General features: G+C 41.1%; 1 protein-coding gene across 1 annotated transcript in view; it reads left to right on the forward strand.

Annotated features, from left to right (window-relative positions):
* Nucleotides 1-23,462, forward strand: part of LOC117535004 (phosphatidylinositol 3-kinase regulatory subunit alpha-like) — a 56,605-nt gene that overhangs the window by 2,451 nt on the left and 30,692 nt on the right. The window contains exons 2-8 of the mRNA XM_034199317.1: nucleotides 1,040-1,511; nucleotides 2,044-2,173; nucleotides 7,208-7,300; nucleotides 8,464-8,535; nucleotides 15,310-15,426; nucleotides 15,534-15,732; nucleotides 18,085-18,167. Coding sequence (XP_034055208.1) covers nucleotides 1,320-1,511; nucleotides 2,044-2,173; nucleotides 7,208-7,300; nucleotides 8,464-8,535; nucleotides 15,310-15,426; nucleotides 15,534-15,732; nucleotides 18,085-18,167 — 886 coding nt within the window. The 5' untranslated portion in view covers nucleotides 1,040-1,319. The remainder of the gene's footprint in view (nucleotides 1-1,039; nucleotides 1,512-2,043; nucleotides 2,174-7,207; nucleotides 7,301-8,463; nucleotides 8,536-15,309; nucleotides 15,427-15,533; nucleotides 15,733-18,084; nucleotides 18,168-23,462) is intronic.

Below are 23,462 nucleotides of genomic sequence, written 5' to 3' on the forward strand. Positions count from 1 at the left end.
ATTTTGTATTTGTTTTCTGTTTATCAACTACAATATTAATAATCGAAAATCCTTTCAGCTCTAGTTTAATATTGTATATTAATTACATTATGATGACGTTCATAAATATGTTATTGATTTTTAATATAATTTAAATGACAAACTACAGGCAAGGACATCTTGTTTTCAGGTTGCCTCCAACAATGCAACTTACTCAAATATATAAAATTACAAGGGAAAACAATTAAACGTAGACAATTATATAATGTAATAAAAAAACACATTTTAATCTTCATAGATTATTTTTATACTTGTAATATATTATTGTAATATAAGAAGTCTCTTTTTTAAATCTTGAGGGCTGACCATTGCATTGGACACTTTAGTTTACACTAGTTTTTTCCAGGGCTGCAAGCACATTTGAGTATTGATATTACATTATCACAATGCAGTGATGTGCAATGTTTGCAAGTTTACTGACACACGTCATGCTAAAATCCTTTTCTTGCTGAAAACAAGGAAAACTCGCCGAGACAGCCACTGCAACGGACGGAGTGCACGTCTTCAGATATCTTGCTTTTGTCTGACCATCATTCCAAAACCCAAAGATTTGATGAATTTCCTGTGATAGAAAACAGCAGAACATATTTATACTGGAGAGGATGGAGCCAGAGAATATTTGGACTTGTGCGTCTCAAGATTCAAGGCTTTTATTGTCATTCGTACATAGCTACAGTGTAGTTATGTCCATGAACATTTTAGGTCCCAGGCTTCTCCAACAGTGCAACACAATAAAACAGATAAAATAGTGCAAGTAAATACAATCAAATAGAATCGAAGTAGTGCCATAAGAGTCTATATACAAGTGATAAATAATTAGTAAGTTGCAAACAGGTGAATGTTCTTAGTTCAGGTGTTTAACAGTCTTATGGCCTGTGGAATGCAACTGACCATAAATGACCGAAGTGATGAATCTATCATGAAACAAGTCTTCTGTATTGATGTACTTTGTTTTGTCCTATGTGTCTCCTGCCTCTCGTTAAACTCTCCCCTCTCACAGGTCGATTTGTCGCCTCCCCAGATGTGGCCGCCGCCTCTTCTGAGACTTCTGTTCATGAACGGCGAGGATGCTCTAATCGGGCGGCTGAGGCTCGGCCTGGAGGGATGACGGGACTTTAGCAGACATGGAGACAGGAGAGACACACAGACGGATGGAAACGCCATATTTACTCAGTCTACATTCTCCTCATTAAATCCACTCAGGATAAAAGCCTATTTTTATACATCGTGTTACTTAGAGCTGTTTTTGTTAGTTATTGAAAAGCCATACAGCCTTCACAATGAGTTCCGAGGGCTTTCAGTACAGAGCGCTGTACGACTACAAGAAGGAGAGGGAGGAGGACATCGACCTGCATGTGGGAGACATGCTGCTGGTCAGTAAAGGAGCGCTGCTGGCGCTCGGCTGCAGCAACGGAGCCGAAGAGCGACCTTCAGAGATCGGCTGGCTACCGGGCTTCAACGAGACCACCCAGGTATGACCCCACACGGGCAAGTTAGGCACTGTGAGGACTGGTTAAGCTATAGAGTGGTGCGGGAATAAGTGCTAAATCCCGGAAATGAGTTAGCATTTTGTCATTTCTTGTTCTTTCATCTAGGAGTCAACGTCTTTTTGAACGTGTTTGTTGTTAGATGAGAGAAAGAAGATCTGTGGTTAACACAAGTTTAAGAGATTTTCATGTTTTGTTCTACGACATCAAATATGTCAGTGAATGAATACTGCACTGGTGAATGTCTGAAGCTTCTACACGTCATCAAAACGGCAGCTGCTAATAAGTGACCAAATAAACAACTAAATGTCATCCCGCCGAACATTAGCCGCCTTGAGCTTAGAGGTGGAGATGTGCAGCAATTTGACCGTGATGTGGTTTGTTTATAGCCTAACTTTTTTACTTCTGGTGATTTAGTTTTACACTTCAAAAATCCTAGTGGTGTTAACATGTTAACACGTTTTTGTCAGATTGTGCCATTTGTTCAACTCTTAATGTGTTTCTCTCTGGTCCACAGGAGAAAGGCGACTTCCCGGGAACGTATGTGGAGTTTATTGGCAGAAAGAGGATGTCCCCGCCCACACCAAAGCCCCGCCCACCCAGGCCAGCATCGGCAGCTTCCGTGAGGACCGACTCTGAGTCAGAGGGTGAGCACCAAAACCCCAAACTTCCTCTCCGGCTGCAAAAAAAGTCATCCATAAAATGCAGCTGCAAACATGCTGTGTATGCTCAAATGTTCTTTCATGTTAGCCAAAAGAAAAGGCCCACAAAGATCTGCCCCAAAAACACAAGTTATGCTCATTCACAGCAACATGCATGCACTGCTCTAAATAAAGCAAGTATTTACACTCCTGATATCATCTATACTTGATCGAAGGGACACAAGTCTTGTCAAACTGTACTGTTTGCATGCGATTTCTTTATACTATCCTGTGTTTAAATGGCTTGTAAAGTTATATTACGGTGGATGTTATGGTCCTAAGGATATGAATACATATAGAGTCAGTAGAAGTGTTCCTCTTAAATCATGTTGATGTTCTAAGCTGAATGTGCTCAGTGTGACTAACACACCTCAGTTTCCCTCAGCTGCTTCCTCTGCAGCAGCTGTATGCCACACACACACACACACACACACACACACACACACACACACACACACACACACACACACACACACACACACACACACACACACACACACACACGTACGTTGTGGTTGCTGACAGAACACATTTGAACTATGCATCAGCCCGACCAGAGAACAGTGTGTGTGTTGTGGTATCAGTGATCTGATTGTTACTCTGCTTCCTGTTGCTTTTTACCTTTTCATGTGAATAGCACTTTAAGCAGTAAGTGCTTCTCGTGTCAAGAGCTTTGAAGTTTGTGGAGACAGGTGTGAATTTCATTTGAACTTTTTTTTTACTAATCTATTTACTGCTCGTCATCATAATCTTGTTAATCTGACGGCAGCTCAACAACTCTCTCTTAAAGCAGTCTGTATACTTCTTTCACTTTCAACCCGACATATACATTTGAACAGGCACGTGCAGAGGATGTCAGAGGGGAATGGGCCCAAATGCATAAAAAGGCACGCCGGGGATTTGAGTTTATAATTAAAATGAGTTTTGCCTGGAATGACTAAGATATGACAAGTGTTAAAGGAATATTGAAATGTATGTTTTTGAAACAAACCCATGACTAAGGTTGATTCAAACACTGCTTCATGACAAGAGTTTCTCAGTAAATTCTCATTACATTATAGCCCAAATCTTACCTATCCATTTGACTGACAAAAGACAAAAACAGATATTGTATCTAAAAACACAGGTTTATGTTTTTCATTGATTTAAGATCATTTTTATATAAAAGGCAAACATACACACTATACAGTGTAACTTGACCCAATGTTATGTCTCTGTTATATGATTAACTATACACATGATATCAAATACCTTACAAAACTCAACTTATTTTGCTTCAGAATAAAACTGTTCAGTAGCTTAACCAGTCAAATAAAACACTGAGTAATTTAACCCTCTATACGTAACGTTTAGCCTTTAGCTGTGCTCTCCAATAGAAGGCTAATTGCACTGTTCATCATTGTGCGTTAAAAAATCTGTACAAATACATTTAAATTAGGGCCGGGACTCGATTAAAAAAATGTATCTAATTAATTAGAGGCTTTGTAATTAATTAATCGAAATTAATCGCATTTTTAATCACATATAAATATTTGACCTGAGAACAGTGAGAAGCAATTTTTTTTCACATGGATTTTAGTATACCATTGAATAATGACTGAATACATAAGCTTAAGCAACAAAACATTGTTTATTTTTTTTCAAGGTGGTACTTAACCAAGACCAACAGAAAAGTGCAATTGTTGCCATAAAGTGTAGCAATAGCATATTTAGGAATATAGTACATTTCAGAGATTCAGGTAGCCTATAGGTAGGTAGACCTTCTGTAAACTATAACACTTTGTTTTTGAAGTAAAACACAATACTTTCAAGTACATTCAGAACATTGGAAACCCTGACTATTAGAAAACATCTCTCTGTTGCTTCAGAGGCCATAACAGACTTTGTTGATTTACCAACAGTTGATTTAAAAAATCGAATCAATTTCAGTCCAACTCTCTCAATAACCTTGGCCAAAACAATAAACAGTTCAACATAAAGTGCCAGTTGCACCAACACCATAATAAATAGTTGAACATAAAGTGTACCATTTAAAATAAAATAAAAAGTGCCAGTGATTGACCTCAATCCCTCCTATTCTTCCAATATCCTGATGAAAAATAAAATCTCTGTTGCATAGGCCACTGTTTGATCAACATTTCAGTATCAAGCCCATTGGCCTCAGGATACCTCCAAGACTACTTCTTCTGCTTCTTCTCTTTCAGCCAGTTGCTGAGACAAACTAGCCTGTTCACATTTTCAGAGCTCAAGGCTGCCCTCTTCTTTTGAACTATGTTACCTGCCAGTGAGAAAAGTCTCTCGCAAGGGACAGAAGTGGCAGGGCTGCCCAGATACTTGCGGGCCAGGGCAGAAAGCTGTGGATGGGCCCCCTCATGAGTGGACCACCACTGCAGTGGGCAGTCTGTCTCACTGATGGTGGGCTCTGCCCTGTAGCGGCCCAGAGCCCCGTTGGGCCCTTCTTCATCCTCTGATTCAGAGTCTGAATTAAACTGCAGGAGGCTCCTCTTCCTTGCTGGCTCCTCTGTGGGTTCTGGAGTGGCTCTGTCTGGTTCTTTTCGCAGCAGTGCCTCAACGCTGGTCCACACCCCTCCTCGCTCTCCTCTTGGTAGACACTTTAGGTCCTTAGAATCAGAATCAGGTTTATTGTCACATCACAAATTTACAGAGTAAAAAGGTGGGTGAAATTCATTTTCGTACATGGTTCCCATCATATTGTTATTCCTTAGAAAGAAAGAGGGGGGAGGGAAAAAGAGGGGGGGGGGCAGGGGAAAGGAGGTCAAAAAGCAAGAAAAGAGAAAAACAAAGAAGACCATCGAGTGCTGTAGCCACCCTGAGCCATCCATGGTTGAGTGCATCTTGGCGTTGAGACAGGTCCTTTTTAACGGCAGCCTTGAACCTCACCACATAGGCTGGGTCGTCATCTGAGACCTCCATGGTGCGGGTCAGGTGGCGGAGAGCAGGTAACACAACAGAGCACGAGACATAAGTCTCACCCCCAAGGAGTTCAGTCACATATGGATAGTTTAGGAAAGTGATTTATTATTGTACCAATTAATAGTAGATTAAAAACAGTAGCAACTTTATACTATAGTCATAGTGATATTGATATTCAGTACAATACATTTTGGAAAAGCAATTTAATTTATACTGCACTATCATAGTCAATTCACAACCTTTTTCAAGGGACAGCAATGATGAATGAATCCCATTAATAAAACAGTTGGTGGGTGTTTACCTGCATGGTTTAAGGAGGGTCTCGAGCCTCTGCAGTCTGTCCCACTCTGCTGTAGTCAACATGGTGAGCTTGTGCTTCTGTTTGGCTAGAGTAGCCTTCATAGCCTCTTGGTTCTTCAGCAGACGAGAGATCATAAACAGTGTTGAATTCCACCTTGTGGAAACATCCTGTATCAGTGGCTCTTTGTCTTGTTCTAGTTCTGTTTGCTCCTTGTGCAGTTCCTCTGTGTTTGAGGGGCTGTGTTTAAAATGCCCCACTATCTTACGACATCTTGCCAATGTGCCTGTGAACCCGCTGTCAGCAAGGCAAACTGTGGTGGTCCTTTGCAACACGTGAGCAACACACGGCATGTGCTGGAATGTGAGCAGTCTCATTGCAGCGGTCATGGTTCGGGCACTGTCTGTTCCGATTGTGGTGACTTTTTGTGTGACTTCCCAGGCCTCTGCCACAGACTGAGCAAAGTGCCTAGTGGTGGTGTTCTGGATGGTCAAGGCAAATGAGTGAAGACGCCACTTGATGTCAATAAAGTGTGCCGTCACACAGAGGTAATTTGAATTGCTTACCGAGGTCCAATGATCCCCAGTCAGGGCAACACATTCGGCTTTCTCCAATAAATTCTCTTTATCTTCCTTTTCATTGTCATAAAGCTGCTGGATTCTTTTTGTCACTGTCTTTCTGCATGGCAGCTCATATGTTGTGTCAGACGATGCAATCTGTAGTACCTTTTGCAGCCCCTTATCTTCTACCACTCCAAGTGGTCTACAGTCGAGTGCAATCCAGTGAGCCAGGGAGTTGGTTATTTTTTCAGACGTGGACTTAGTTATCCTGGCCCTGAAACCAGTCATCTGGTTGGGTGTGGGTTGGGTGTGGGTCCTTGTACTCAGAGTCGGGCTAACGTCCACGCTAGCTTCCACGCTAGCTGCTATATGTTTTGCATTGAGGTGATACTTGAGGCTTGATGTGCTGCGGTGATATGCGAATTCCTTTTTGCATAATTTGCACACAACCGTGCTCTTATCGACGCTTCCATCCGTCCGTTTTTTAAAACAACATTTCCCATCCACGGGGCCAACCAAAGCGGTCTCATCAGCTTCTTCGTTCATGTTTGACTATTGTTCACTGTGGTTTGTTGTTGTCTGAAGTCATGAACGTTAGTTTGTGCTCCAGTATAATCGGTACACCTGAAACTCATCCAGTGAGAAACGTTCCGCGGTGCAAAAATAAGTGCCATTAAAATGCGTTAATTTTTGTGTAATTAATTCATCTTAATTAACGCGTTAAAGTCCCGGCCCTAATTTAAATATAAGGGCAAAAGGGCAGGTGCACAAGCCCCCCTTTGGGGTCTATCTGTGCATGTGCCTGCATTTAAATGTCACTGCAATCACAAGTCACAGTAGAGACACTAAATACAAATATGAACCTGAACATGAGCAGAACATGTCCTATTTAACATACAGAAATAGATGAATGACAATTGTATTCAAAACGCAGCACCCTCTACTACTATATTTTCCATATTCATTTAAATAGTCTGAATACATAAATGAAAAGGGAAGCCCAATTGAATGACTTGACTGGAAAACAGGCAGAAGTGTTCACCTCATCAACCTAAACTGTGTTGAACAGTAGGGACTGAATCATATATATTGTCTGTGCAGTGTCAACTTGCACACAAACTGCACTGCAAATGTGTTCAATGTCATGCAGCCTATTGAACAGTTTGTGTTTATTGTATTTGTTTTTAGGTTTAGTGTTGCCGGACCTCGCTGAGCAGTTTGGCCCCCCGGACACATCCCCCCCCCTCCTGAGCAGACTGATGGAAGCCATAGAGACCAAAGGTACCAAACGCACATTCAGATGTATACATACATACTCAGAAACATGTTAATACCCGAAGACTGTGGTATTGAAAATGTCTTGTTTGGGCTCAAAACGGTGGTGTCTCTTAGTGAGTTTACAGTTATCGATTATAGCCTTGATTAATTAATTTAGGCTTGGTAGATCGCCAACAAAAGCCCTTTTCAGAGGAAATAAATGATCACTGTGTGAGAACTTGTCGATTCATCACAGACACACAGGATATATGTAGCAGATTCAAATTCTGGAGAAAGTGCAAAAGTTGACCTGCAATGATCTGAAGCCTATGAGAGCTCAATATTTAAAATGCTGATCTGCTACTCGCTGCCTCTGTTGCCATGAGCTTGGTATCTCGCTCCGTCATGGAGGACAGCACCTGCAGTCGGCTTGGATTCACACGGTGACCCAGAGTTTTGTCAGAAAATAATAATTGAATGGATTTTTTAAATCTAGTATATTTTCCCACTAGGGATGATTTAAAGTACTAAATGCATGAAAAGCAGAAACATTCTCTGAATCTGAAGCAATGCAGCGTGTTTGACTGCTTTTACAAAGTGGCTGCTAACGTTAGCGCTACACCTCCTCCGTCCTAAGTGCAGCCTGCCGTCTCTGACAAGGGAAACAGGAAGTGTCTCAGCGCTGTCACCAAGATTTACAGCACTTCACTACCGTGGGGTCTAGTTCGTTTAGGTATCTTCAGTAGCCCATAGCTAGCATAGCACAAACCTCTAACTACTCGCTAGATAAATGAGTCCTAATTTGGAAAATGTATGTAATGTCTTGATAAACGTATACTTGTAACACTGTTTGCTTCTGGGAAACTCAATAACTGTACTTGCACTTATTCTGCAAGAAAAGTAACAATAAAATAACTGGTGTTAAATATTTTCACACCTTTCCATGTCATGTCTTTAACTTTTGCACCAAATTAGAGAGTAATATCTATTAGTGTCGAAAAACATCAGGTCAATAAGCAGTATCAGTAAATATAAAATCCTAACAATACCCCTATCTATTTACCACTGTGCGTATAACGTGGCTAAACACCCAGCTTTTTTTTTTCTTTCTGTCACACCAACCTTTTTCATTCCTCACTTGGCACGGTTTACTTTGTGTTGTTGACATCTGCTGTGTGTTGCTGCAGGTGCGGAGAGTCTCGGTGTGTATCGCAGTCTGACTGGAGCGGGTCTGGACACCCGGCAGCTGTCCGACGCTGGTGAGGAGTCTTCTTCTTTTACTGACATTTCTATGACTATAAACATTTTATTTGAGTAAAAATGCAGACAGGAACTAGTTAACGAGAGAGTGTTAGTCACACTGAGCACATTCAGCATTGGCACACAACAAAGATCAAACATGGTAGAAGCTGTGATCTCAGTAAATACTCCCGAACCACACGACAACACCTCAGTCTGCGTTATTCTGTATCTCTCTGAAGTGATTTTATTGTATATATATTTACAGCTTAGGAAAATAAAGAGATCACGGCAAAATGATCAGTGTGTCTGGTTTTAGGTATGTAGAAAGTATTACTTAAAACACAATTTTTAGTTTTATTTTGTTAAATAGTGACAACATTTATTTTTAATTCCAAGTACAGATATTGTAATTAAGAGAAAAGATAATTTATTTTTAGAAAATGAAAAAAAAAAGAATGCGGGTGATTCAGATCTCAAAGAATACACAGAAAATAAATGAATGTATCTTTTTTTAACACCACAATACTAAACTGTTTTACTTTCCGAGTTCACACATCAGTATTTGGTCACAGCTTTCATGCACATTGGCATCCTCTCCACCATTAGGACACATTACTGCTCAGTGACTTTTTGCCACTGCTTGTGTGAGAATTAAAGCGGCTGTGGTGTTTTAAAATGAATATGAACTTTACTTATGGCGCATTTCCATTGCAGGGCCTTGCTCGGCTTAGTACGGTATGGTTAGGCCTTTCACTTTATGCTGCGTTTCCATTACAGTTTAGTAGCTGGGGTAGTAACTATAGTAACGCAGTGTAGGCGGAGCCGTGACGTCATCTTCAATGTGAACCACAGAAAAACAACATCAGCCGTTAGCTGTTAGCCCTCAGAGCTCACAGCTCCTCATATCTGTTCAGAAACTAGACAAAAGTTAAACAAGTACAAACCACAGACTGCCTGTGTCATGGCGAATACAGTCGCTGGTTTATTTATGTCTGTATAGGCCGTTGTTGTGAGTGTGGACGGTCGGAGCATATACTGCGTTAGCTTAGCCAATCTCCATTCAGAAAACACACATTTTAAAAGGGTTTTCGCCTGCCGTCTGTCTGCAGACTTGTCAAAGCATTAATTCATGGTGTTTACTAACCGGTATCAGTATGTTGTTACTTCGGCATCATTTTGAAACGTGTATTACAATTAAATCACGGTCAAATATGTTCATCTTGTTGTAGTTGTAGCCCCCTTGCCAGCGATTCTCTCTAGTTTAGCATACTCAGCCCAACTCAGCCTGGTTGTTGGCCCGGAAAGAACCTCGATTTTATGGGGCCAGAAAAACTGTGAATTAGGACCCGCTAGGGCTGCACGATATTGAAAAAAACTGACATCGCGATTTTTTTTCCCCCCCTGCGGTATATATTGCGCTTTTTTTAACCTGTTAAGCCCCAAAGTCCCGGCGGGTACTTTACTTTTTTTTTCACGACACTGTGTCTCAAGGGATCTTAATATTTAAGAACCTATTAATGTGTTATACCAGATTAACCGAAATAATCTCAGCTAACTGACGATACAAACCATTTTTACCAAAACAAAACACAAGTCTCATAAGAAGCATCTAAATGACCCCTGAGCGAAAAATGCTAACGCACTTTGGCACAGAACTCAAGATAAAAGTACCCTTATTACTTATCGTAGCTGCACATACAATATATCCGATTACATCTGAGGTTCCACAGATTATTTAGGTATATAGTATCATCACTGAGTGATCTGAACTCGGACAGGGGAAGCAAACACAGACGTCACAACACGTACCTTTACGTAGCTTCTAGGGGAGATGTCTCACCGTAGCTGTCAATCTGATCAAAAGACGTGTTCAATGGCATTAAAACGAGAAAAAACGCGGCTGAATCGGTTAATCCATAGGTTTTTAACGTCTCTGTATAAAAAAATTATTTCATTTATAATCCATAATTCCATTTTTATGTAAAAATCGCAGAGCAAAAGTTAGCTGCTAATGGTAGCCACCAGAGTGTCTGCTGCTTCCGGTCTTGGCAATGTGGCAGTCCAGCGCAGTACACACATTACCAAATAAGGAGTGAGAGTAACGCGTAGCCAAAACCGGAAGCTGCATACACTCTGTTGGCTACCATTAGCAGCTAACTGTTGTGCTCCGATTTTTACATAAAAATGGAATTATGGATTATAAACAATTGCTTCAAAGCCACAGATACATTATCAACCTATGGATCAACCGATTCAGCCGCGTTTTTTCTCGTTTTAATGCCATTGAACACGTCTTTTGATCAGATTGACAGCTACGGTGAGACGATCTCCCGTAAAAGCTCCGTAAAAGGTACGTGTTGTGATGTCTGTGTTTGCTTCCCCTGTTGCGAGATCGGATCGCTTAGATACTATACTTAAATAATCTGTGGAGTCTCAGCTTTAATCGGATATATTCAGGGTTCGTACGGGTGCTTGAAATCCTTGAAAATGCTTGAAATTTGACGTGGTGTTTTCAAGGTTGGGAAAGTGCTTGAATTTTGTGAATGGTGCTTGAAATTGAGATAAAGTGCTTGAAAATGTAAATGCTTTACTTTTATAATAAATTGCTGTCTGACTGAATAGTTCGCTTTTTAGATTAAAAGAAAATAATTGCTTCGCTTCTACATAAAACAGCTCCGCTGCACCTTCCCGCGCTATGCGCGCGACCTGCAAGTGTTTGTGTTACGTGTGACCTGGGCATTCTGATGAGAGTGATAGATCACTGTGTGCCAGGCGGTTGCAGTTTCAACGAGCGTTGGCTAGCAGAAGACAAATACAAGCCATGGCTAAGACGAGGGTCAAGCCCACGAGTAGCCTCCTGCAAAGTTTGCAACATAACGATGCGAGAGTCTGCGCTGACGAGCCACATGAAAGGTACGCCGTTTTACGCACGCATTTTAGATTAGGCTAACGTTGCATGTTACGTTTGTTTAAGCTAACGTTAGCAAGCTGAATAGCGAACTCGATTGAGGGATAATAATAATTGCAGGGGACAATCATTTCAGAGGAACGTACCTATGTTATGTGCGTTACAGTCGCCATCCTGTGGTGTTCAGAGGATGAAGCACTCACGGCATTTCGTGTTATAGTCACGAAATATAATCTATTGATTCGACACAGAGCGATTTTGAAAGCAATGTATTTCTACTGGTAGTATGTTTCGTGCCTAAACCAAATGTGACTTGCTCTATCGAAATCAGTCACATTGACCCGAAGACACATTTTCGTTTGTATTACTGGTCTGGGGGAAGCTCGCGAGTGTGTTTGTGTATTTTTGCGTTTGTGTACCGGGGAAACTCTCACAAGAAACACCGGCTGTTGTTATGCTTGCTGTGATGTTACATTAGTCCGTTCTCCGCTTGTAATTATGCCGAAGCTTCAAAGTTGTATTTATCATCTGAATTTGCCGAAACAAGTTAAATATATTCTGAAAGCCAAGACTTTGTTTATGTGATTAAAACAAACTGTCTTTTATATAAAATTGAAGTATTATACAAGTAAAACTACATTTCGCTTTAATCCCATGTAATTGTAGAATGAACACAGTCTTCCTTTGAAGATGTATAAGTCAGGTGTCTTGAGTAGTCAAAATTACCTACAAATCATTGTACACATTTGTAAATATTATTTTCCACTTGTTACCATTGTGAGTCTATTTCTATGCAGCTCTGCGTGATTTTGTGGCTACAATTCAGACTAATACTCTACCAGAGGTGGAATAAGTACTCAGATCTTGTTGTGAAATTATAAGTACTCAGATCTTGTACTTGAGTACAAGTAGAAGTGTAATACTCTGTCACAGTAAAAGTCCTGCATTCAAAATGTTCCTCAAGTAAAAGTAGAAAAGTATTCTCATCAAAAATATAGTTAAAGACAGTAAAAGTAGTCATTGTGCAGATTGGTCCATTTCAGAATAATATATATAATAATAATAATAATAATGATGCATTATTTTTTGTATTAGAGCGCTTTTACAGGTGCTCAAAGCGCTTTACACATTACACATATCAGACATGTAAGAGTCATTACTGCGGACATTACCCACAGGAGCAAATGCGGGTAAAGTGTCTTGCCCAAGGACACAACGGCCTGACGCAGTGGCGGCCGAGACGGGATTCGAACTGGAGTTCACCAACGCCCCTTGATCTGATGACCACTGCGCCAAAACCGCCCATATATGATATGTTTTATAATGATTGATCATGAAAGTGTTCTCAAAGCTGGTGAAGGTGCAGCTAGTTTGAATGACTTTGTATACTGCAGGGTAGCTTGTGAATTTACTCCAGGTGGAACTAAAGTCTGATTTAAAACTTGATTATATTTCACATCATTCATCCAGATCTGTAAAGTAACTAAAGGTATTAAATACATGTAGTGTAGGAAAAGTACACCATGTACCTCTGACTTATGTTTACTGCCAACCTAAAAGCACCAATCAATAATGTATTGAAAAGGCTGATTGTTTTTGGCTGATGTTTTATATTGGCTCAGCCAGGTTATATGGGAGGCCCAGTCTACGTACAGATCACTAATTTTGAAATATTAAACTTAGTTTTCTTTTCTTTAATTTTTCATCCTCGTGTAGAAGGCTATCACGAAACACACATTTCGTTGTTTATAGCATAAAGAACATCTGATTTAATGTGAGGTAGGGAAATAATCATTTGATTATGTGTATATAAATATGTAATGTACAACAGCTGTAAGATGCTTGAAAAGCTGGAAAATGCACCTTGAAAATGCTTGAAAAGTGCTTAAATTTGTCTTTGGAAAAGGTGTAAGAACCCTGTATATTGTATGCGCAGTTTCGATAAGTAATAAGTAGGGGTGTAACGGTTCACAAACATTTCGGTTCGGTACGTACCTTGGTTTTTAGGTCACGGTTCGGTTCGGTACGTTTTCGGTACAGCAGAAACAATTATCACAAAACATAAAATATTTTTTGGGTTTTTTAAATTATTATTAAACTGAATATTCACTCAAATACAAAATATAATAAAATAAACATTAAGGTGCAGCATTTCGATGAACTGAAACAATCTGTACTTGAACTGTACTGTACTAGTAAGCAGCCAGTTTGACATTAGGACTTGCTTGTCATTGTATTTTCATGTTTTTTTTTAAAGAAAAATGAACTTGTCCACATTGCTTGCCGAAAGGGCAGATCTGCTGGCACTAACAATGTCTCCTGCTGTGGAGAACACCCTCTCGCTAGGGACAGAGGTAGCAGATACAACCAGGTAGCGCTTTGCTAACATGGCAACATAAGGATATTTGGCGTTTGTAATAGCTTTGGCTCGGTCTGAACTCTTTGCGAGTGGTGGAGGCTTAAATGCTAGCGGGAGTTGGGTTTGCACTTCAGTCTTTTTTCTTTTGGTACCGGTGACATTCACGTTCGGCCGGGTGATGCCTTTTCAAATGAGTGTGCAAGTTTGATGTATTGCCAGCCGCGTAACCAATTTTAGTTGAACAATGCCGACAAACAGCTTTGGTTCGGTCCACCTGTCTTTGTCCGTCATCCTTGTACGTAACTGCGAAACCAAAATGTTCCCAAACCGGAGACTTCAATGATGCTGGAGGATTTTCGAGCTCAACTTTATCTGCGTTCGCCATTTCGACAGTTCCTCAAATTACTGACTACATTTGAACGCATCCCTCTCGTCCAATGAAATGACTTGCTCGCTCTATGACGCGTTGAACCCAATGTGAGCAAATTACTCTGAATGCTGCGACGCAGCACCTGAGATTACTTCCAAGAAGTTGTTCACATTCTCAATTGTTTACGTTTAACGTTATATTCGTTCGGTACACTTCGGTACAAACGTGTACAGAACCGAAGGGCCCGTACCGAATAATTTCGGTACGTGTACCGTTACACCCCTAGTAATAATGGTATCTTTATTTTGAATTCTGTGCTAAAGTGCGTTAGCATTTAAAAAGAAAAAAAAGAATAAAACCGCACGTCCCTGCGGTGTGAATATCGCGCATGCGCATATCGCGGTTATCGCCATGACACGGTATATCGTTCAGCCCTAGTACCCGCTAGCCGGAACTACGCCAGGTGGAAACGCAACCAAAAACGGGCCCCGCACGGCTCGGCACGCTTAAAGCGAGCTCCGCGCTGTAGTGGAAATGCGCCACAAGAACAGGGCTCGAGCTTAAGGGCGTCCCGTCGTCCTGGGGCCGAAGAAAATAGGGTCGGGGAGGATAAAAAAAAAATGTTGGGACAAATTTGGGACGAGAGTTAAAATAAAAATAACCTGCTAACTCTACTACGAACGGCGATGAAAATGAAACTGACTGCGCGTTTTGTGTAGCACACAGTTATTAAACCTCCTTGTCAACATAAACACACACGCACAAAACATTTAGCAACCCGTGAAATACACACACACACACACACACAGAGTACGTATACCGACAGCCAGCGGCACAGCTGCCCACAAATTCCTGGCCCGCGAATAATGAGAACTCTCCATCACATTCAGTCCTTAGCAATATGCTGCGCCTCTCCCCATGTAGGGATGGGTACCGAGCCCGGTATCAAACGGGCCCCGGGCCAGAATTATTAAAGAACGTGGTACCGTTAAGCTCCGACGTTATGGTACTGGAGACATGTAAAAAATATACGTCTTATGTATTATTGCTACATAAACATGATATCGCCAACTACAGTACTTGATTAATGTACTTGGTTACTTTACACCACTGGATCCCTGTACCTTTTTAACCCGAGGTGTGTTTGTTTTCAGACCTGGAGCAGCTGGAGGTGTCCTCCCTGTGTGACGGGGTGTTCCGGTTCCTGCAGGATCTGCCCGGGCCCATCCTCCCCTCCTCGCTGCAGGCAGAAATGATCCAAGCAGTGCAAGGTGAGAGTAAAGCCCCCCCCCGTCCCCCGTCCCCGTCCCCCTGTCCCGTCTCACTGCAACAGTCCTGAAGTGGGTGTGTGTTAATAGTTCATTGTGTTGGTCTGCAGAGGTGCGGGACCTTGAGGAGTGCGCCCAGGTCCTGCGGGGGGTGTCCAGCTCGCCCGCCTGCCCCGCCCAGTACGGTCTGACGCTGCTCAGCGTGGTGCGGCACCTGGCCCGCCTCTGTCTGCACAGCTCCAGGAACCAGCTGAGCCCCCGCAGCCTGGCCGAGAGCTTCAGCCCCCCGCTGTTCAGACAGGCTGCAGGGTCAGTAATTTGCACAGGTTTTTTTTATAGTATTGCTATAGAGTGGGGGAGGAAAAAGTCCTAAAGCTGGAAAAGAGTTAACAGTTTAGAACTTCCAGGTTGCTGAAGATGCCTGACATGCCTGGGACTTTCTATGTTTTGTTATACGATGTAAAATGCACCAGGAAATACCACACTCAAGAATGTCCAAAGCTTTTACATCGGTTCCTAGCAAGGGACTCAATGGGACGACTAAACGTCATCACGCCCAACAGTAGCTGCGGTGGTGACATGAAGTCAAGTGGTTCTGTACAGGCTATTGCTAGGGAGTTAGCATGCTAATTTCACTAGATATCGCTGCAAATTATACATAGACATCATGAAAAAAAAAAATGGTAACCTCTTCACATTCTGTTGATAATGGTAGTTTTTAAGTTGAAACACAATTTCTGGCCATATCTTACACATTGTACCTTTCTTAACCTGTTCGGCAACATCTTGCAAGAAACTGTGTCTCAGGGCTTCTTATCATTTACCAAACTATGAATGTGTCCTACCCACTTAACGGGAAACAACTCGGCTACCTGACGATATGAACCAGTTTTACCGAAACAAAACACAAGTCTAACGCCGAGCCTCTGAATTAGCACTAGGGATGCTCCGATCGCCAATTTTGGGGCCAATCGCCAGAATCAGTATCGACTGATCGCCGATCCGATCGAGTGGGCGGGGCCTATGGGAATCTTCCATTTAAAGTGATGTTTACAACTCAGTTAATGGGGCTCATTCACTGGCGCTTCCACAAACAACAACCAACATAATTATTACATTCAAATGAAGTACATTATTCAAGTTGACATGAGAGATGAGCGGAGCCGCTCTCTTTTCCTCTCTCTCTCCCTCTCCTGACAGCCAGTCAGTATCGTCTCATGCAGCTCACTGATCCAGTAATGACTGAGTGACCCGACAGTGGAGAATAAACATATGTATAACTAGTTTAGCTTGTTCCAGAGGTAGATAAAATAGCTAAGTGTGTTAGGTCTAACTCTTAGTGTGTGTTGCTCCGCTCACCGGTCCGTCACAGCGGGTGGAGCTGCAGGATTTCTGCTTCACACACGTTGCATACCGCTATTTCACTGTCATTTTCGGACACCTTAAAATACTGCCAGACCGGCTAAGCCATTTTGGCGAGCTTGTTTTGCCGCACACAGAGAAAAGTGTCATGTATTTTACGTCATCATTTTACTTCATGCGATCGGCTCTCGCGATCGGCATTTTTAGAGAGCACCGATTGATCGGCAGAGAGTGAGTATCGGCCGATATCGATCGGCGGCCGATCGATCGGAGCATCCCTAATTAGCACTAAGCGAAAGAGTGCTAACGAACTTAGCACATAACTCACGGTAGAAATATTGTATAGTTCATTGGATCTGCACAAACTAGATATCATATGAAAGCTGAGATTCGACAGATTCCAATGGTATAAGTATCATCACTGTTCGACCAAAACTCGTGGCAGCGAAAGCTGGCAAAGACAACACACAACTTCACTTTACAGGCCAAAACGTCTTACCTTTGCTGTTTTCTGATCAAAAGTTGTGTTTTAATGGCATTAAAACGCATATAAATGCTGCAGAAGGTCAATCCAATGGCTCTGTGTCCCTTTGAAATGATTACTGATAATCCATTATCAATTTATGGCAATAAGCCTAGTTTTCAGAGCGTAACATAGCTTTCGGTTTGGGCAAACTGCGTGCGCATCACTCTCACTCCTCAATGGAAATGTTTAGATGGATTTAGGAACTTCCCCTCGATTCCATTGGCTCTAACGGTTCAACAAAGGTGTCAATCACCAAAATCGACCAATGGGTTCCAGAGATATGGCAAATCCATCAAAATGACCCCAGAGGTGTTTTTTTTTTTTAAACCTCTCTAAAAAGGTCAAATGTCACTTGTTTTGCATCAATCTTGATACAGGGTACTTATTATATGTTATAGTTTGGATTCCTAAAGCTTTTAGTCTCCTATCCCATCATTCAAAGGTGGTTTTCACTATAAGTAATGTTTTTTTTTTTGGAGGGACACTATAATTTACATTTCTTTACTATGTTCAATCTGAATTTACTTTAAAATTAAAAACATCTATATTGATTTTGACTTTTCTACATCCAACTCACAGGTTTATCATTGCTTTGAGAAAAAATATGATTAATTTACCCCTTTTTAGAAGATATGGTCATTTGTTCTGGGAATGTCATTTTCGAGCCTGAGACCTGAAAAACAGGCTCAGGGCTGACCAGGTTAAGACCATGAATCTAAACCCTTATGCTTGTGAGGGACTATTTTAAATATGAATTTCCTGTTTCTGTTCAGGTCTGACTCGAGTTTGGATCCTCTGGTTCAGGTCCTGGAGGTTCTGATCACCAGCGAGCTCAACATGATCCAGGCTGCACCAGGTATGTGTCCTCATAACAAATAAAATCAATATATGGGAAACACTGAGATGATGTGCAACACAAAACATATTTTTAAATGAACTACTTGTGGCAAAATGAAGGTAGCTATGAGAATAACTAGCTTAAATTATTAATATGATATTACCTGGAAGAAAGAAGAAGTCTAACTCTGTCAGGGTTGTTGGAATAAAAGAAAGGAGGTTTGTTTACATTCACGCACATTTTAGCCTAAAAAAAACCTATGTTGCTGTGCTGTATTACCCTGAATTACCCAGCATCACCCAGCATCACATGACGTTGAGAAACACTGAGATATTTTTTACTAAAGAGAAATCTTCCATCCAAGATTTCGATTGAGTTCTTTCACTTCCTCTAACACCGTGAAGCAGCGTCACACTCGATCTGTGTCACCGTCACATGTCGCAGCTCTTGCTCAATCTGAAGGGTCAAATGTCAGATGTTTGTCACATTTTCTACTCAGATAAGTTCACAGAGGGACAGAAAACCCCTTTAGAAAGATATAAAATAATCCATAGATTTAATAACGGTGATTTCCCAACAGTATTTGTCGAAACAGCATGATTAGAGTTTGAAATGAGTGTGTTTATTGCTCAGTTTCCAAAAGAGTCATGTGCTGAAAGCTTAACATCTCAGATGTATAATATCGTTGATTTATCCCGATTTTAGATTAAAGCTTTGCCCGTTTTGTTGTGTGGCTAATCAGAAGCATAACACTTTATTCATCCCGATGGAAAATACATTCTATGACAGTTACTCCATTTGAGAATGAAATAAATAAGACAAATAAAAAAGGATACACATTTTCATATGAACACAAGAAGTTAAAATAAGAATGTGCAATAAAAAGATAAAATAAAATACAAATTGTTTTAAGTAAAGTGTCCAATTAAAGTAAAATATGCTAATAAAACATTAGCATACTTTTCAAACACGAGTAAGTAAAATGTCCAATTTAATATAAAATAGAATGGAATAGAATAAAACAAATATTTATACAAACATAACAAGTTATGATACTGTTACGAGTAAATATGTTCACATTGTACTTCAATTATAACTTGTATATTTAGTGGTGTTGTAGTATTAATAAGTTCATGCTTAATTGAGTACTTTGAAAGGTGAGGATTCAAATGGTGGTATTCGTGTTGTAGTCGTAGTACACATGGTACCCAGATACTGATGTGAACGGAGCTTACATGATGTCCGCTTGGTTTCTCTGATGTGAGAATACGCTGGTTTACCACGTCATAAAACTCCATCTTTTTGCCTTTGGCAGCCTGGATAATGGAAAGGGTACTTTTGTTGGTTATTTTTTTAACAATATAAGCCCTGAAAGTGTTGGTCTGTCTAACACTTTGAGCAAATATCGCACTAAATCTTGCTCAGTTCCTCGGAGCATGAATTACTCTGACCTTGGGGATTATCTGACTTAGTTTCTAGCACCACAGTGAGGTTTACATTTGTGTGTATCTAGCTGAAATACTCTATCTCTCTACTGGATGGATTGTGATTAAATGTTCTTTACACACATGTGGGAGAGAAAGTCCCTCTGGAGGGATCTTGGAGATTTTAGCCTTTGCAGACCATTTACATCAGGGGTACTCAAATACAAATCTTAAAGGTCCAAAATAAATGTTTCAATAAGACAAAGGTCCGTTTATTACGGTCATTCAAACTTTTAAACAATTACAACAAGATTCTTAACACGAGGTTGCAAAAACAAAAATAATCTGAATGCAGCAGTTTTCATTGTTATTGTGTCTGTGCTTGACCCCTCAGAGTCGCAGTGTAAGAGCTGCACAGTTATGAATAAAGGCAGCTGCACCCTCTTTCATTCAGCATTCCCATTATTGCTTTATAAATGTATTCCCCCTTGTGTGTCCACTGAGGTTCGTCAGGCCCAACACATCTTCAACAAACTCCCCCTTTGCCTCATCATAAAAACTCACAAACACCAGCAACTGAGCATTGTCAGTGGTGTCAGTGGACTCACCCACAGCTAAGGAAATGCACTGTGCATTTTTTATTCCATCACAAAGCTGATGAATCAAATCACCAGCCAGTATTTCTGTTCTTCTGGTTGCTGTGGAATCTGAGAGGGGATTTGCTTGATTTGACCTGTTATTTCCTCTTTTTGTTTGCCTTCAACATGGTCTCCATCACTTCACTCATGCATTCTTTTATACTCAGTTATTATCCAGTGGAAAGTCCTTACCTACTGGCCTAGTTAAATCAAAGTGGTTACTTTTTTTTGGCTGGGCAGTGTAGTTTTACACACCGTCTTATTTGACTTTCTCAGGACTTAAAACAGTTTTTTGGGGGCAGACCCCCTCAAAGAAAAAAAGATATTTACACACGTAAGGTCATCATCTTAATAGTTGTGTATACTCATCCGTGAGCAAAGCATCAAGTTGACATGTCTATTACAGCTGAATGCGGCGATTACCATCTTGTTCAGCAAAACGCCTCACAAACGTATTAAGATCAACAGCTTTAGTACGTTTTGATTCAATGCTGAGTACGGCCACACTGACAGTCTCTTCTCTGTCAGTGTAGACCGCAAATACCTCATTCCTTCAGCGCTTGGGTCCGAATGCTTCTCGTTTTGCGCCGTCCAGTTCAAAATGAAATCGCCGCCAATCGTATGTCCACGCTCGCGCCAGGACCGGGGGAGGGGTTACATGACGTGCATCTTGTGCTGCATTCACTTGCACTCGGACATTAGAGACTTTCTCTCATAAATGTCCGATGAGCCACAACTTTTCTTTCAAAACAAAGCTGGGCAGCTGGGGTGGCAAGGCCTGTTTTTAGGGTGTCAGTTGCCACCCCGGTAGGTGAAACTAGGCTACTAGCTACAGTACAGATGGAACTAGATGAGCTGTTAACTCTCGCTCTGAATTTTTTTTGTTTTAATTCTCGCTCTGACTTAGACAGGTTGAAAGAGACACACACATTTTTCCCACCCGCAGTCCGCGAAGACCCGCCCTACTGTGCCTCTGATTCGCAGATTGTTTGGGGGAAAAACGCTGACTGGATGCTGAATGTGATTGGACCAAAGCGTTGACACACACAGGTGGAACACAGTGGAACAGTCAGACATGCAGAGCGCTGTTTGCAGTGGACATAGCGGAGAATGTTGACTTGTTGCGAATGCGTTGTGGCGATGTCTCACATATAATACAGAGAGATAATACATATGAAAAGTATAATTTGCTCAGAGTCCGGAGACAGTGGTGGTTCGGTCCGGATCCGGACCAGAGTCCGTAGTTTGAGGATGCCTGATTTACATGAACAATTGTTTGTTAGTTTGTAGCCTTTATTTAACCAGGTAAAATCCCATTGAGATCAACGATCTCTTTTTCAAGGGAGACCTGCTTGGTTACACATGAAAACAACAGAAAACATCATACAACATAATTACAGGGGTACAAATTACAACCTATTCACAATGACAGGTATCAAATAGCATTTCATCTATCCAAGCTTTAAAATGATGCAGGGGAACCAAAATGCTCAGTTTAAAAAAAAAAAAAAAAAATACATAGTGTTCCAAGCTAGAGGAGCAGCGCACATAAAAGCTTTAGTACCTAAAACAGTCCTAGCACTTGGCACATGTAATAAAAACACATCATGTGATCAGAGAGCAGATGTAAGGTGGTAGTTTACCCAGCATGGCTTTGTAGATGAACATGTACCAATGACTGAGCCTCCGTACAGTTAGTGAAGGCAGACCTGCCCTGGCATACAGGGTACTGTGATGAGTAAGTGCTTTACAGTTAGTAACAAATCTCAGCGCACTGTGATAGGCGGCATCTAACTTGATCAGGTCGGGCAGGTGCATTCATGTAGATCAGATCACCATAGTCCAGCACAGGTAAAAAGGTCACAGAGCCTTTTCCTGGCCTCAAGCGAGAAACGGGACTTGTTTCTGAAAAAGAAACCTAGTCTAACCCTCAGCTTTTTAAGCAGATTATTGACCTGAGGTTTAAAAGAGAGACAATCATCAAGCCAGATACCAAGGTATTTGTAACAGGTAACCACTTAAATTACTTTTCCTTGCATAGTAACTAGTGTTGCACGGTGTACCGATACTTGAAAGGTACCGTGATACCCTGCCGTTAAAAATGGTACGATTCCTCCGTTTCATTAGTATCGGTACTTTAAGAATGATGGGGAAAAGTACTCCGGTGAGAAAGTGCCGTTTTAATAAGAGCCGTGTGTGTTCAGCGCTCTGCTTCCACTCCCTGCACTGCAGCCGTGCCTGCAGCCCCGCCCCTCTCAAGCACGCTCTAAGTCCCTCCCCTCTCTCGTGCACGCGGCCACGCGCTAGCTGCCAGAGCATGTGAGAAAACAAGAAGCATGGCTGCAAGTGGGAGTGCAGCTGCCGCTGCACCTCGGCTTGTTGACAAAAAAGACGCCAGAAGCGAAATGTGGAAGTATTTGAGCGATATCTCTGACTGAGGGCAAGCCTACGGACACCACGAGACCTGTCTGTAAGAGATGTTTTAGATCCCTGCAAACCAAGGGAGCCAACACATCAGACTGTCACTTGGCTAAGCACCTCGCCGACCGGAATCCAGAGCTGTTTAAAGAATGTAAAGACAGACCGGTTAGCGAATGTGATAGATAACATAATTACATCATGCTCAAGCCCATGCCCTCAAATCTAAGTCAAACAAGTGTAATTTATTTTGTGGCAAACGAACGTTTTCGTAGTTTGACGAGGCAATTAATGGCAATGATAACTGTCTAATATGGCTATCTTTTTAGCTAACTTACCAATGTGGCTAACATCTGCAATATACATTTTGTCAATAATTATTTATATTACTGTACTATTACATGTTAATAAAATATTAAAAAAATTATATTTTATAAAACAAAAAAGTTGTTTGAGATGATGCTTAATTTTATTTAATACGAATTATTGTCATTTATTTTGTTTATTGTTCTCATTGTTTAAAAGTTTGTGTTATGGTTCTGGTGTGAAATAAAGCACAATAATTACATTTAAGACTGTTTCCGTTTTTTTAAGAAAAGTATCGAAAAAGAATCGGAATCGCAATTCTTGACTTGGTATCGAAACCAAAATGTTGGTATCGTGACAACACTAATAGTAACAATATCCAAAGTTGGCTTTTTGGCTTTTGAAAAGAGCATTACCTTGGTTTTATCCACATTTAAAAGAAGCTTAAGCTCAGAGAGCTGCGTCTGAATAATATTAAAAACAGCCTGTAATTTAACAACAGCCTCCTTACTAGAGGGACCTGCACA

Source organism: Gymnodraco acuticeps, unplaced genomic scaffold (genome assembly GCF_902827175.1).
Source record: "Gymnodraco acuticeps unplaced genomic scaffold, fGymAcu1.1, whole genome shotgun sequence".
NCBI classification, from domain to species: Eukaryota; Metazoa; Chordata; class Actinopteri; order Perciformes; family Bathydraconidae; genus Gymnodraco; species Gymnodraco acuticeps.